We start from the raw sequence: 16708 nt of genomic DNA on the forward strand, positions 1-16708 counted from the left end.
TTCCTCTGCAACCACTTCGGGGTCTCTAAAGCATGATTCCCTCTAGGCCTCCCAAATCACACTAGAGGGTAGGCCAGTTAGGGCTAGCGATAGCGCCGACGAAATTAATGTTGGCGTCGCTCTTAGTACCGCTCTGCTTCTTCCCGGCGATCTCGACCGAAACGCTGAGATGAGCGAGTATGAAAACTTTGCTCTGATGCTCCAGCGCTCTGTTCAAGTAAGTCTCTTTATTCGGTAATTTTTTCTTTCTTTCTCTTTTTTATACTTAGAAAATTTTCTAATAACTTCTGCTCTGTTCATTTTTTTTAGGCAATCCAGCACACCCACTCCTTCTCAATACAATCTTTTGAGACAAGGAAGGCGCTGGCCGACAAGACTAGGGAGGCCACTAGTCTGCAGAAGACCAACAAAAACTTACAATCAAAAATGAAGACTTTGGCAGATCAGGCCGAGGCTGCTGTCAAAGCCAAAGACGTGGCCGAGGAAAAGGTAGAGGCTGCTGATGCCATAAAGAAGGTTCTTGAGGCCCAGAGAAAATAGGCCGAGGAAAAGACGGCCAAGGCCCAGAAAGAGCTGCAGGATGCCTTGTCCACAAATGACGCTAAGCTCAAGGCCACCAATTAGAAGTGATACAATGAGGGGATGGCCGATGTCATGGCGGATTATAAAAAACAGGTAAAGCATGCATGCAACAAGGGTTTCACCCTTGGTTGGCTGACTTTGCTGAAAAAGCTTGAAATCCCCGATGACTCCCCCCTCAGGAACACCGACGTCCTTCCTCTGCCATTCCCCCCAACTCCAAGCCAATCTGAAGACGATTCTGATTCTAAGGAGGAGGCTTTGGTGAGGAAGTCAAAGGAAGCTGCTGGGGCCAAGTCCTCTACTCAAAATGGGCAAGTCCTAGACTTAACTCAAGATGAGGAGGGTGAGGAGGTTCCCAAAGATACTGCTTCTGAGAAGGCGACATCGGACATGCCTATCGCCGACAAGATCCTTGATCAAACCTTGCAAGAAATCGATACCGAGCTTACGGTTGAGAAGGCCACCGAGATGTCTTCCCAGCAGTCTTCCGAGCTCTAGACCCACCATGTCAGTGGCGCTGAAGAGTCTTAATTTGATGTTCTCCTTCTTTTTTCTGTACTTTTTTGTTTTTCTTTGAGACAATGTAAGCTCTTCACATGGTCGTTGTGCCTTCTTTTGTAATCTCTGAACAATCACTCTTTTGGTAGGCCGGAGTGCCCTCTTTTGTAAATAAATGCAACTACTTTTTCTAAATGCTTCTATCTTTATCTTCCCTTTACTACTCTTGTATGACCTTCATACTTAGAATAATTTTGTGTCTTCAATATACACCCTAGTCTTATGCAACTTTCTTGGGGTGATGTACCTTAACTACAAACCAATGGTTTACTTCGACAAGTACATAAGTACTTCTTTTGGTACAACTTTGGTCTCAACTTGTAAATTTTTCACAAAAATTTCAATAAGTGTTAGACATAATCTCGATTTAACTTCAACTTGTAAAAATTTCTCAAATTTCAACAAGTGTTAAATATGATCTCGGTTTAACTGCAACTTGTAAATTTTTCTCAAATTTCAACAAGTATTAAACATGATCTCAGTTTAACTGCAACTTGTAAATTTTTCTAAAATTTTAACAAGTGTTAAACATGATCTCGGTTTAACTGCAACTTGTAAATTTTTCTCAAATTTCAACAAGTGTTAAAACCATTTTCCAACTCTCTGCCTCCTAATGTGAACTTAAGTTCCACTTGGGTTCTCATTATGCATGTATTCCAGAAACATCGGCAAGTATCATATTAGTCACAGGTGTAAAAGAAGAATCGAGCTAAAATTATATTTATTACTTCAGTAAATAACAAAGAACATGAAAATCTAATGATAAAAAAATTTCAAATTACAAGTATTCCAGGACCTTGGCAACTCTTTGCCCTCATTATCTTCAAGCCGATATGCCCCATTGCCCAACACCGAGATGATTCTATAGGGTCCCTCTAAATTTGGGTCAAGCTTGCCCTCTCTGGGATCCTTCTTGTTGCCGACGACCTTTCTCAAGACGAGGCCACCGATTTGAAACTCCCTTGGGTTAACCTTCTTATTATAGGCCTTAGCAAGCTATTACTGGTAAGCTGCCAGTTGAATTCCAATTCTCTCCCTTCTTTCTTCTAATAGATCCAGATCTCGAGCTAACAATACATCATTGGTCCCATTGTCTACTCCCTGGGTTCTGATCCCTGGGATGCCGACCTCCAATGGAATGACTACTTCTGTGCCATAAGCCATGGCAAATGAGGATTCTCCAGTTGATCTTCTCGGTGTAGTCTGATATGCCCAGAGTACACTTGGCAGTTCGTCCACCCACTTTCCTTTTGCTATTTGCAGCCTCTTCTTAATCCCATCCAAGATGACTTTGTTGGATGCTTCTGCTTGTCCATTGCTTTGAGGAAAGCTTGGGGTTGAAAAGTAATTCTTGATTTTGAACTTTACACAGAAGATCTTGATTAGCTTACTGTCAAATTGGGTCCCATTGTCTGCAACTATTGCTCTTGGGATCCCAAACCTTGTGATTATGTTCTTCCATATGAAGTTCTTCATATCCACGTCTCGAATCTTGGCTAGGGGTTCAGCTTCTATCCACTTGGTGAAGTAATCTGTTGCTACCAGCAGGTACTTCCTTTGCCCAGTTGCATGGGGTAATTGTCCGACAAGATCCATTCCCCACTGGGCAAACGACTAAGGATTGGATACTGGGTTTAGGTCTGTTGCAGGTTAGTGTATCAGAGGTGCAAACCTTTGGCACTTTTCACACTTCTTGACATAGGCTTCTGCATCCCTCTGCATGTAGGGCCACCAATACCCTTGGGTAATGGCCCTATGAGCGAGTGATCTGCCCCCAGCGTGGCTTCCACATACTCCGTCATGTATTTCGTATAAAAAATCTTCAACTTGTAAAGGATGTACACACCTCAAAAGGGGTCCAGTGAAGGATCTTCTGTAGAGATGCCCCTCTGCTGTCAGACTGAATCTTGTTGACTTCAATTTGATCTTGTGTGCCTCTTTGTGATCATCTAGCAGCTTTCTTTCTCTCAGGAATGCTACTATTGCATCCATCCAGCTTGGTCTCATGTCCACACACATTGCTTCACGCTCCGTGGTCAATGATTCGATGCTCGAGCCCGACAAGTAATTGACCATTACCGTCATTGCCTTTCCCGGTTGTATTGCGCTAGCTAGGTTGGCCAGGGCATCGGCGTGACTGTTATCATCTCGGTTAACCTGCTATAGTCGACAATTCTAAAACAAGGCCACCAATCTGCCTACTCCCTTTACGTATGCCGACATACGTTCATCTCGGGTTGTGAACTCCCCTGTTGCTTGGTTGACTATAAGTTGAAAGTCACAAAAAACTATCACCTCATCTGCTTCTACTGCTACTACTACTGCCAGTTTCAGTCCTGCAATCAGTGCTTCATACTCTGCTTAATTGTTTAAGGCCTTGAACCCCAAACGAATGGATTGCTCTAGTATCTGCCCATCTGGAGATACCAGTACTACTCCTGCCCCGCTCTTTGTTAGTTTGAACTCCTATCAACAAACAGTCAAAAGGAGTCACCGATGTAAATGCTGCAGGGCCTTAGTTTTTCTTCTTTCCTTTGTTCTGTTGCCCTCGGTTGGGCTCCTCTTTGCTCACTTGGACGGCGTTCATCTCGGCTCGATGGAGCCCGATGTACGGTGGATCCTAGAGTGAACTCGGCCACAAAGTCGGCCAAGACTTGGCCTTTGATTGCCGTTCTGGGTCTATACTCTAGGTCATACTGGCCCAAGGCCACTGCCTATCTGGCTATTCTTCCTATCAGATCTTCCTGTTGTAATAGGGACTTCAAAGGGTGTTCGGTTAGCACCACAATTCTGTGGGCTTGAAAATAATGGTTTAGTTTCTTTGAAGCCATTACTAATGCCAGTGCCAACTTCTTTAGGAGTAAATACCTGGTTTCTGCATCAGCTAGAGTTTTGCTTACATAGTAAACAACCCTTTGCTCCCCTTTTTCTTCTCGGATTACCACTGCGCTTATCACGTGCTCTGAAACTGCTAAGTATAGGAATAGCTCCTCTCCAGGTTCTGGGTTTGAGAGAACTGGAGTCGTGGTCAAATACTTCTTTATGTCGGCCAGGGCGACTTCGCACTCCTCTGTCCATAAGAAGTCCGTGGCCTTCTTCACTAAGTTGAAGAAAGGTTTGCATTTGTCAGAGCTCCTGCTTATGAACCTGTTCAGGGCTGCAGCCCTTCCAGTCAGCATCTACACTTGTTTTGCTGACGTCGAGCTCTTCAACTCAAGGATGGCCTTAATCTGATCTGGGCTGGCCTCAATGCCCCTTTTGGTCACCAGGTATCCCAAGAACTTACCAAATCCGACTCCAAATGCACACTTTGACGCATTGAGTCGGAGCCGATATGTTTTAAAGATGTTAAAGACTGCTTTTAGGTCGGCCAAATGACCTTTAGGTTCCTTGGTCTTCACGACCATATCATCGATGTAAACTTCCACTGTTCAGCCAATCAGGTGTCTGAACATCTTGGTTACCAATCTCTGGTAAGTTGCTCCTGCGTTTTTTAACCAAAAGGCATCACTCTGTAACAATACAGCCCTTTTGGGGTAATAAACGCAGTCTTCTCTTCATCTGGGGGGTACATGGCTATCTAATGGTATCCCCTATAGGCATCTAGGAAGCTCATCCTTCCATACCCTGAAGTGGCGTCCACCAGTTGGTTGATCTTGGGTAAAGGAAAACTATCTTTGGGACAGGCCTTGTTTAAGCTGGTAAAGTCCACGCAGACCCTCCATTTACCATTCTTTTTCTTTACCACCACCGTATTTGATAGCCAAGTCGGGTAATCTACCTCTCGAATGGCTTTGGCTTCCAGTAGCCTGTCTACTTCCTCTTCCATTGCTTCAACGTGCATCAATGTCGGTCTTCTTATTCGTTGGATTACAGGTTTGGCCGACCTGTCTACGTTCAGTTTGTGGCAAGTGACCTCGGGGTCAATGCCAGGCATTTCGTAAGGTGTCCAGGCAAACACCTCAATGTTTGCTCTCAAGAAAGCCTCCAACTCTTTTTCCTCTTTTTTGGCTAAGCCTGAGCCGAGAAGAAAGAAGCGTTCTTCATCCCCCTGCTGGACGACGATTTTCTTCAGTGCTTCTTCACTCTTCTCGGCTGGCTCCTTGTTGACGTCCTCTAGGACCTCCACGTCCTCGTCTTCGGTTTCTGCCCTCTCTGGTTCTCGTATGTTGCAGGTAGATTTCATTGCTGCCATAGAGCAATTCTTTGCCTGCAGCTGATTTCCTCTGACCTCCTCTATCCCATGCTCTATTGGGAATGGCAATAGTTGATGCAATGTTAAGGGAACAGCCCTCATTGCATGCAACCATGGCCTTCCCAGGTTGGCATTGTAAGAGGAGGGTGTGTCGATTATAGTGAACTCTGTCTTTATCTTCCTGGTGCCAGTCTGCGCCTCCAAGCTTGTTGCTCCCAGTAGCCATGTCGGTGTTCCATTGAACCCGACCATTGGGCCATTCGATTGCTCCATATCGTCTAGGTGAAGGCCAAGCTCTTTGTAACACCTGACATACATGATGTCACAAGAGCTACCTTGGTCAATCAGGATGCGCTTCACTTGGCACTCCCCAACCTGGAGGGATACTACCAAGGCATCGTTATGTGGATGTTGTACCATCTCAAGGTCTACTTCGGTAAAGGACACTACTGGTCCTTGGCACTCCTCGGCCCGATGTCATTTTTCCCCGACCTGGTACACATGCTGTAAGTGCTTCACCTTCTGGGTTTCCTCCCGTATTTCGTTTTCGTTGACCTTCGAGTGAATTACATTAATTACACTAGGTTCGCCTGTCTGCAGTTGCTGTGCTAGGAGAGGTGGAGCTGCTGGTGCCTTAAGCAGTCTTGCCTGCTCTTCCCTTGTCCTGGCCTCATCTACAAGGTCTCTCAGATGGCCTTGCCTTACCAGGTCTTCCAGGTGTGCCTTCAGGGCTCTGCAACCCTAAGTCATATGCTCATCTTCGTTATGGTAAGCACAATGCTTACCAAGGCTCCTTCCCATAAACTCTTCTGGTACCCTTGTTGGCTCTCTGAAATAGGGTTGGGTTGGGATTTTATCCAGGACTTTGTGAATTGGGATTCAGAACACGGTTGTGACTGCCTGTGTAGCCCTCAGTCCTATCTCTTGCTTGTTGGATCCGTTGTTACCTCGGCCTCGCTTCGGCGAGCCGTTTCCTTTTTCTTGCTTTGTCTCCTTAATCCCCGACGTATCTTCCTCGGCTCTGGCATATTTCTCAATTCTAGCCATGAGCTCTTCCATACTTTTTGGCAATGTCTTTGCCAAAGACTTTCGTAGTGGACAGTCATCTTTTAGGCCATTCTTGAAAGATACGACCGCCACCTCTTGGTTGCACTCGGGTATTCGGTTGAACACTTCGTAGTACCTTTTTGCATAGGCTCTAAGGCCTTCATCCTTACTGATTGTTAGAGCCATCAAGGCATCTACTCTCAATGGCTGTAGTTTGTTTGTCATGAACCTGGCCACGAACATCTCGGCCAGGCCTTCCCAGGTCTTCACACTTTCCTTTGGCAGTTTGTGAAACCAATCTGATGCAATCTCCCTGAAGGATGAGGGGAACACCTTGCAGAGCAACGGCTTGTTCCCAGTGTATAGTGCCATCAAGTTCAGGTATAATCTAATGTGAAAGTTGGGGTCCGACTTTCCGTCGTATATTTGGAACCTTGGGATACTGAATCTTTTTGGGGCTTCTGCCGAGAATGGTGTTTTCGGCTTAACAGGGGAAGTTACCTCGGCATCTTGTTGCTTCCTCTTGAGGTAATCTCTCAAGTCCTCCTTGGTTCGCCCTGGAGCTCAGCTATCTCTTGACTTTAACCTTTTTGGTGCACTGCTTTCAGCTTCGTTGTGAGCCATCTTCGACCTTTCTCCATTAGTTGTGTCGAAGCACAGTGCCTGCCATTGAACATGTCGATGTTCTTTGGGGTTTGTCTCCTTGGTGCGATGTATCCTTCGAGATTCTTCCCTCCTCGACTCTCCTCACCCGACCTCCTTCGAAGGCCGGTGAGAGTGCCTTTCGCTCCTGGTGTGCTAGGGGGCTATAGGGATTGTTCTCTATCCTCCCTTTTGAGTATTGGCTGCTAGTATCGGCGTGTCCTGCAGCGGGAACGGTGGCTGCATGACATTGTTTTGCATCATAAAATTGACGACCGATTGCAGGTCAGCCAATTTGTTTGCCATCTCTTTTACTTCTTCGTCCCTTTGCAGGCATCTATCTTTCCATACTTGGAGGTCATTCTCATTGTAGTACCCGCTTCGGTCTGACTTCTTTGGTACGTCGCCCTCCTGGCCGACGTCTTCCTTACTGTGATTTTGGTCTTGAGCCTCCTCGTTGCAACCATCTTCCTCCATGTTAGGGTCAACGTGTTTACCGTTCCCAGCAGGGATTTCGTTCCCAATCTTTTCCTTCTGTCCGTCATTGGCCATCTATTCTCCTTTCGTTCCCACAGACGGCGCTAAATTGTGTGAGTGAATTTCTGACCACACTGCCAACTGAACATTCAGCTAGGGAGCACTGGCAGAATAGATGGCGCCTGATTGACCTGCAACAGAAAGAAGAGATTCCGGCAGTGGTTCGTTCACTCGGGGGAACCTCGACGATCAAATCAGTTATCTCTCAAAGATCAATCAAGTGCTTAATTCACTGTTCAGAATATAAATTGCATACCTTAGACCCATGAGGGTGCCTCTCTTTTATAGTTAACTCAATCTTAGTCTTAATAGAAGCCTTGCTCTAATGGACTTTTGCTCAATGCTTATCCTAGACTCTCTAATAGATAAAGATAAACTCCTTAAGAGGTTTATCCTTATCTAGGTTGAGTTCCTTTCTCATTCTAGGACTCTTGTTCCTTATCCGCTTATCCCGGATTCTGATATCTTCGGAGATAACCTCGGCATAGCCGAGATCACCTCGGCATCACGACCAGGACACGTGGCACCTCGACTGACACGTCGGCGTTACCTTGGCCACGTGTTGGTACTCAGAAAATATATCCCCACAGTTATTTAGTCAAATAGGACAATGTTACATCTAACTAATAATCATTTCATTTTTTCTTTCATAAAAGTCAAAAAAACCTATTCTAAACAATGGGTATGTTTGGTTTGTGTTTGAGAGATGTGTTTTAGAGATAAAAAGTACGAAAAGTTGTTTGGTTTGGTTTTTTTCAAAAGATGTTTTGGAAAATTATTTTGAGAGTGAGTTTTGGAAAAAGTGATTGATTTGATGTGTGTGAGAGAGAGATTTGTTTGAAAAACTTGTTTGGTTTACAAGTTTTGAGAAATTTTTTTGGAAAAATTTGTTTGGTTTGATTATTTTTAAAAACTTATTTGTAGAGAAAATTTTCCAAATTTTTTTCAGAAATTCAAACCAAACCAACCCAATATTTTTTAATCCAAAATTAAAATAACTAAAAAGTCAAAAAATCAACCTACACCATGTTTACAGACCATAAATAGGAGCCCCACAGCTATGTGAGTGAGGAATAACAGTGAGAAATGTATTGATGATGAAAATAGTATGTCTGCCATACATGGTAAGTGTTTTGATTACATTAATAATCATAATCACATTGTTACATTTTTCTTATTATATCATGTTCATAATTCACATAACAAATAAAAGAATAAATTATATTGACTTTTCTTAAAATTAAAAAAACAATTACGAAATTTTTTATTATTTTAATATAATCACAATCACCTTCATTTTAATAAAGTTCGAGAAATCAAAACTAATATAAATTTTAATAAAATTAAAGAAATCAAAACTAATGTAAATGATATTAAAATTTGAAGATAAACAATAAAAATATACATTTTATTATGAAAGATATGACAATATATTTTTTTCATCTATATAAACAAGGAATTATTGACAAAAGTATATTCGCTGTTATGTAAATTAAAATGGGAACCGTTATTCCCAATCAACTTAACTCCAAATACACTCCCTTCTTTGGACTTATTATACATAGATATATTAGTATCTGGAGTGATACTAGAGACCCCAAATAATTTATTAAATTTTTTACTCTCAGATAGGTATGGGACCCACACAATAGGTCCCACACCTATGTGAGATGTTTGGTAGAAAATTTAGTAAACAGCAATGGTAGAGGGCCCAAATTTTGTGGCTCAAATGTGGCTCAAATGGCCAAAACGACGTCGTTTTGAGTACAAAACAACATCAAAATGGCCAAAACGATGTCGTTTTGGCCATTTGAGCCATATTTGAGCCACAGAATTAGGGCCCCCAAATATTTTTCTTTAGTAAATTATTTGGAGTTTATAACATTTTCTTAATATCTTTTTTTACTTTTACACATATACTTTAATTGTTCTTTATTAAAATGTATTAATGTAACTATGTATAATAAGAATAAAGAAAAATATATATATTTAAAACAAAATGGAATGAAAATAATAGCCCTCATTAAAATTTTACAAAACCCTAATATAATTATGTTAAAATTATAACACTTACTGTTTATTTATTATTATTTTTAATTTGTAGTTTATCCGAAATAAATAAATAAATAAATGTTATAAATCTCTCTCTTCTCATTCTCTATCAACAAACTGATTTTACTCGGACGACTTGTTTGGTTTAAGCGGGGTTGTAACATGGGTGGGTTTAACCCCGAGTAATTCAAATTCAATCTGAATTTTTTTAGGGTTTGGATAAAATATTTTTAAATTTGATACGAACTTGGGCAATTAAATTTGGACAGGCTTAGACAAAGACATCAAATAATCCAAATAATCTGAAATACGAATTATACATATATAGATATATAAAAATATTAAATATATATAAATTATTAGTCATTACAAGATATGGAATTTAAATTATTAAATCATATTGAATATATATTATACATACAAATAACATAAAATCTTTTTTTATTTTTTATTTTCACTCATAAATTGTAATAAATACTATAGCGACATCTCTCTTATATTATATAAATTATTTGTTTTGATGGTATTAATGATTTTCTATATATATATATATATATAAATATAAATAGAGTTAAATTTTAATAATTTAATAATATAGCTGCAAAAATAAAATAAAATAAAATACAATTCGGGCAATTCGAATTTAACTCGGATAAGACTTGAGCAGGTAATTTTGGGTTACAATTCAGACTTGAACGGACCTAAATAGACCTTAGTACAACTTGAGTTACGCTTGAACAACTTCACAACTCGACCGAACCCACCGAATTGCAGCCCTAGGTCTAAGTAGTTTGGAATGACATAGAAGACTCTTTTCTCTTTTAGGAAAAGTTAAGTATCATGAAAAATTTATGATCCTTAAATTAACTTAATTAATGTATAATACTTTATTTTAAATGTAATTTAAGAATTGCAAATCTTTCATAATTATTTTGGTAAAAAAATTTCCCGGGGGATGGGGAAGGAATAGCACGGAAGGCTGTTTCACACGCACATTGAACCGCGTATCTCTCTCTCTCTCTATATATATATATGACCGCCATACCCAAACGTATATGGTGGTACTCTTAATTAAATCCAATCCAATCTAATGGCACCAACAACAACAACAGTAACAGAAGCATCCATCAGCACCGCCGTCAAGAACCAGCAGCAGCGCCACCCAAAAGCAAGAAGAGTCTGCTTCTCATTCGCAGCATATGCCAAGAAAGTCATCCAGCACCTCGAATCCTGCAACGTCCCCATCGCCGAAGGCCTCACCGATGATGAATTCAGTGCCGTGGAGTCCCAATTCAATTTCACATTCCCTCCTGACCTCCGCTCCATCCTCCAAGAAGGCCTCCCCGTCGGCCCTGGCTTCCCCAACTGGCGATCCTCCTCCTCCCAACAGCTCGAAATCCTCACCAACCTCCCTATCTTGTCCCTTTGCAAACAAGTCTCCATTCACAATTTCTGGGCCCACTCTTGGGGCGACCAGCCCAATGACACCAACGAGGCCGTTCAATTGGCCAAACGTTTCTTGAAGAACAAATCCCCCATTCTCGTCCCTATTTATCGCCACTGTTACATTCCCTCCTCTCCCAATTTGGCGGGAAACCCCGTCTTCTACGTTCACGGCGCCGATGTTCGCCTGGCCAGCTTCGACGTCGCCGGATTCTTCCACCGAGTCGATTTCCCGGTCTGGGCCGCGACGGAGCCCCGGAGGATCGAGTTTTGGACGGAGATGATGGAGAGGGCGCCGCCGCCGTTGTGGTGGACTGGGGATTTGGTTGGGTGTATGGAGGATGTGTGTTGGAGGCTGAGGAATGGAGGGTGGAAAGAAGACGAGGTAAGGGAGATGATGATGATGGACGGTGGAGATGAGCGTGATCGGATGGTGTCGAGAGACCTGGAGGGTGTGGTGTGCCACGTGCGGGTTTTGTCGCTGAGGTTGTTGCGTGCGGGTTGGAGCACGGAAGATGTGGTGGACTCGCTTGGTTATCGCGTTGAGTATGATGTGGAGTCTTGGTTGGACTTTCAACACACAAAGAGCTGCCTACTAGAAGCTATATGAGACAAGATAATGATAAGATGATGATCAAAATTCAAAACAGATAGTCAGCGATACCGTCCGATTATGAGATTTTTTTTTTGTTTTTCTGGGGTTGAATATTCATTTGATTATATGTAGCCATTTTACTCACTGTAAATAATTAATAAAAAGAAATAGGCATGGTTTTTCTTTTGGGGTTTTTTTTTTAGGGTCCCTGGTATTAAGACTTTATAATATGAAGGACATCTAATATTTTCATAATGTCTAAGGTCCCTCAACATTGATCCAGAGAAATTTCAGTCCAGAGAAATTTCAACCCAGAGAAATTCCAGTCCAGAGAAATTCCAACCCAGAGAAATTTTTTCCAGAGAAATTCTGGACTCCACAGAGAAAATCTCACATTTCTCTGAACTTTCCAGAGAAATTCATTTCATCCCAGAGAAATTTTCGTCTCTAACTCAGAGAAATTCACTGAAAACCAGAGAAATTCTCATCTCCAATCCAGAGAAATTCACTTAACCCAGAGATATTCTCCCTCTCCAACCCAAACCAGAGAAATTCTTCCTCCCCAATCCAGAGAAATTCCAATTTCTGTGATTGGGAGGCTTTACCTCCCGGTTGCTAACATGTTTACTCACATCTTTTGTCCAACATGGAAGCCTTCTAAACCACCATCAGTCCCAACCCAACTGAAACCAGTATCTTTGGATACCCCCTGACCTTCATTAATTCCCTGAGTTCACTTACACTATCCCATTTCCCAGCAGCTGCCAAAGTATTGGATAGCGCAATGTACGCCCCTGGACGGTCATCATGACTAAACTTGAAAATTTCATTGGATACTATACTCGCAATTTCTACATCATCGTGTTGTCTACAAGCGCTAAGCAAAGCTGCCCAAACATCAGAATTAGGCTTCTCAGGCATTGCCATTACAAACTCCCATGCCTGATTTAAACTTCCAGCGCGCCCCAAGAGGTCAACCATGCAAGCATAATGTTCCATCTTTGTGCATCGATCTCTTTGCATTCTGAAAAAGAGCTCAACTGCTTCCTCTGGATTTCCATTCTTTCCATATCCATCGATGATGGACTTCGAAGGTGTCGTGGGTAAACTCTGCGTTCAGCTGTTAATCAGAAATTTACAGAGAGGCAGGCCGGGTCGCGGATCTGGGCAGCGCGGAGGTCTGCGACGGTGGCGGAACGAAGGGAGGAGTCGGAAGAGAAGGTGTTGAGGAAGAGGTCGTAGAGGAGGGTGGAGAGGAGGGTGGAGGAGCAGAGAAGAGAGAGAGAGAGAGAGGAGAGGAGAGACAAAAAGTCAAATTTCTCTGGTATATGTTTAGGGACCTTAGACATTAAAAAATAATTTTGTGGATCTCTTCCATTATGAAAAGTGGGAGAGGGACCTTAGACTAATTATCCCTTTTCTTTTTGGCACAGCCACATGTTAACTGATGCTAGCTGTAGTTGGCACATGTCAAGATGATCCAATTTCATATTCCTGTCTTATCATTTGATGCACCAAGCATTTTTTAGAGCCTTTTTTTAAAAAATTTTTTTAAAGTGATATATTGTGTGGTTGAGATTTAATATTAAAAAATTAATGTGACTTATTATTAAATCTCAACCACACAATGCACCACTCTAGAAAACTTAAAAAAAAAAAAATTTTGGAGGATCTTTACTCCACTTGATGTGTCAATTGATCCTTAACAGATATGATTGTGATTATCATTATACATTATCAAGTAATGTTTGTTATCCCTATTATGAGATTACATTAACAATAATACAAGTCTTACTCAAAATTTATTTGATTAAAACAAAAGACATAGGATCAATAATCTCCCAAATGAGTGAAGTGAGATTTACAATTTTTTTATTTTTTATTTTATCAAAAAGAAATTTCCATTAAAGAAGCCAGATGGCACCTACAGAAAGAAGTCTATCTAATAGAAAATTTACACCAAACAAAAAAAAAATCAAATCAGATAACACATAGGAGTAAAACTATGAAAAATATAGATGCACATCTCATACTTGTGCTCATACTGCAAGGTAGAAGCCAAACAATTGGCTATAGATCATGTCTGAGATAGATTGTGCTCGTACTACAAAGCAAAAGCAAAACAATTAGTCATAAATCATGTCTGAATGGGTAAGTCACAACAAAGCACCAATGGACTCCATAAAATCTCTCAAACCAAAAAATCAAAAAAAAAAAAAACTGAAAAACTCAACTTCAAACTTGAAGAAACCGCCAGATCCTTGGAGCATATGTGAGATATATCATAGAATCACAATTCAATTCATAAGATTGAAAGTAAAAATAAATTATAATTATACATGTTTTACCAAAAACAATCACCACTTTTTATATAAAAAGATTTTTTTTATATAATTTCATAAATTTAATTCTACCCAACAAATATCACCATACTAGTACATAACAAACACAATTTATCTCTATATTCATAATTTTAACCAATTTAATTTAAAACAAAGATATGCATACATAATGGGACTCGTTACAGTAAAATTGAGATGGCAATTGAATCTTTGATGGGCATGAACGGAGCAAATGAACTTTGACCCAATATGGTCATCTATACTATTGCCTGTGCTGTGCCTAGTCTCTCCAAAACTGAAATGGCTATGATCACGGATATATACTGCTCATATTTTAGGTACGAAAGTATTTGTCAGTCCAAATTGGTTTGAATTTTTTAAATTAAGTTTTTTGAAAATTGATTTTTTTAGTTTTCGTGTTTTTTTGTTTTTAGTGAATATTTTTTAAATTTTAAACATTTTTTTTACTTTTTTAGGTGCACCTTACTTGCATATATCTAAAAAGTAAAAAATTTATGAAAAAATATTTTAAAAAATTAATAAATACATAAAAATATAAAAAATGTATTGAATTCTTGTATTTTTTTTGTATTTTTAGTATTTAGTGAATTTTTAAAAAAAAAATTTACAATTTTTTTACTTTTTAGGTGTATTTATGTTAGGTGTGTCTAAAAAGTAAAAAAATACTTAAAATATTAAAAAAATTCAGTAAAAACAAAAAAATACGAAAAATAAGAAAATAGAATTTTCTGAAAAGTGTTTTTTTAAAAGTAGAAACAAGCGAGGTGTTTTTTTGTCCAATTTAAGTTAGGTCATTCTATTTCAATTTGAATCAAGTAGACCTGCCATATACTACATTACACCATGTATCCACGTAATTTGTGACTGAAATTTTATTAAAATTGAAATAATCTGTCAGTAATTTTTTTTTGAAATTAGATCTAAATAATTTGTCACAAAAAATTTTGAAATTAAATTTAGAACATAACTTGGTAACTTAAATTTTTAAAAGTTATGTAATGTCTGCGTTGTCGAAACTTATTATAACAAGAAAATGTATAAAAGTTGTTAAAATTATTTAAACAATCCACCCTTAAGAAAAAAAAGCTAAGACAAGTCAAAAACAAAGATATTAACGAGTAACACTTTTATTTTTAAAAGGTAAGTTCAAATCAAGTAGCATAATATATAACATTTTTCACTTGTCTTTTTTCGTGTAAAGTCGGCAGTAAATAAATTCACCTTATTCCATATGTTTACTTAACGTTAGACTAGTCTCTGTACTAATGTTTGAGTCTCAAATCTTTGGACGGTCTAGTTATTTGTTTAACTACTTTTCTCAATTCACTATTCCACGTGTGAGATAACGAGGAAATCGTGAACATGATAGATTTAACAAGAATATTAAACTTGATATATTCTATGTTGAAAAATGCTTCCTACCCCCAGCTGGGAGTGACACCCAATGAGGTGTCAGTTGGGAGTTGGTCTGAAAAAAATAATTTTTTTTTTTTTTCTTTTGATTTCCGACCAGTGGGGGCGCGCCACGTCACTGGGGCGCGACGCCCACTGGGTGTATGAAGCAAGGTTGATTCTATGTTTATAATTGTCTCACTACTTTGTGCTGACTTCATGATTAATTTAGGTAACTCAATAATTGTCTCTGCAAAAGCAACAAATTGAAACAAGGAAATCTATTTAGTTTTGCAATTGTTAAAAATATTTTTTTAGTTTTCAAATTGTAATTTTTTTTAGTGATTTTTTTAATATATTATATTATTTTTTTATTTTTATATTTATTTAATCTAAATATACTTAAAAATTATAAAATTTGAGATTTATTTTTAAATTTACTAAATACAAAAAATACAGCAATTTTTTTTTGTATTCATTAAATTATTTTTAAATTCCTTTATAAATAATTTATTTTTTAATTACATTTAGATTAGGTGTATTTAAAAAATACTAAAATATAGTTTTTAAAAATTCACTTATGACAAAAGATACCAATATTAAAAATTAAAAAAATTATTTTTGAAACTCAAAATAAAAAAGTGTGAATATCTTTCTCCGTTGTTTCCATGTTAATTAAGGGTGTGTTAAGGAATTGACTTTTTTATTTTTTACTTTATGATTTTTTATTAAAAGACAAACCCAAAAATAGGAAGAAAAAAAAAAGTATTAGACCATGAGACCCAAACAATCAAACATTGAACACAAAATCCATTGGAAAATGATTTTTTTTATTAAAATAAGCACATATAAAAAATTTAAAAAAAATTAAATTATCACAACATTCTTTTTATTTTTATTTTTACAAATTCTTTAATAAAAAATTAAAAAAAAAATCAACTAGTGTAACTAATTCGCAAACCAACTCTAAGCCCTTCCAATAGGTAACACTTATATTTTCAATTTTCTGTTTATATTTATAAAAATTTTAAAAACTCAAACAAAAACTTATTTGGTAAATTTTTAATTTATAAATCAATGGTCTCAGTTTATAAATTTGGCCAAAAAATATAAACTCAAAAAATGTGTTTCCGTTTTGAGTTTTGAATTTTTTTTTTTTTTTTTACCACCAAAAACTAGCACCACCCGCCACCATTTTCCACCACCGTCTTCCGCCACCACCCACCCCCCACCACCACCTGCCACCACCACCCACATGCCACCACCACCACCCACCTGTCACTCACCACCCAACACTAGCCA

The 16708-nt window shown here is 38.8% G+C and overlaps 1 protein-coding gene across 1 annotated transcript; it reads left to right on the forward strand.

Annotated features, from left to right (window-relative positions):
• The first annotated feature begins 10248 nt into the window (after positions 1-10248).
• Positions 10249-11838, forward strand: LOC114289595 (uncharacterized). Its single transcript, XM_028233378.2, has one exon. The coding sequence runs from the start codon at positions 10704-10706 to the stop codon at positions 11664-11666; it is 963 nt and encodes a 320-aa protein (XP_028089179.2). The 5' UTR covers positions 10249-10703; the 3' UTR covers positions 11667-11838.
• Positions 11839-16708: the final 4870 nt, after the last annotated feature.

This window comes from Camellia sinensis, chromosome 1 (genome assembly GCF_055761805.1).
Source record: "Camellia sinensis isolate YWXY chromosome 1, ASM5576180v1, whole genome shotgun sequence".
NCBI classification, from domain to species: Eukaryota; Viridiplantae; Streptophyta; class Magnoliopsida; order Ericales; family Theaceae; genus Camellia; species Camellia sinensis.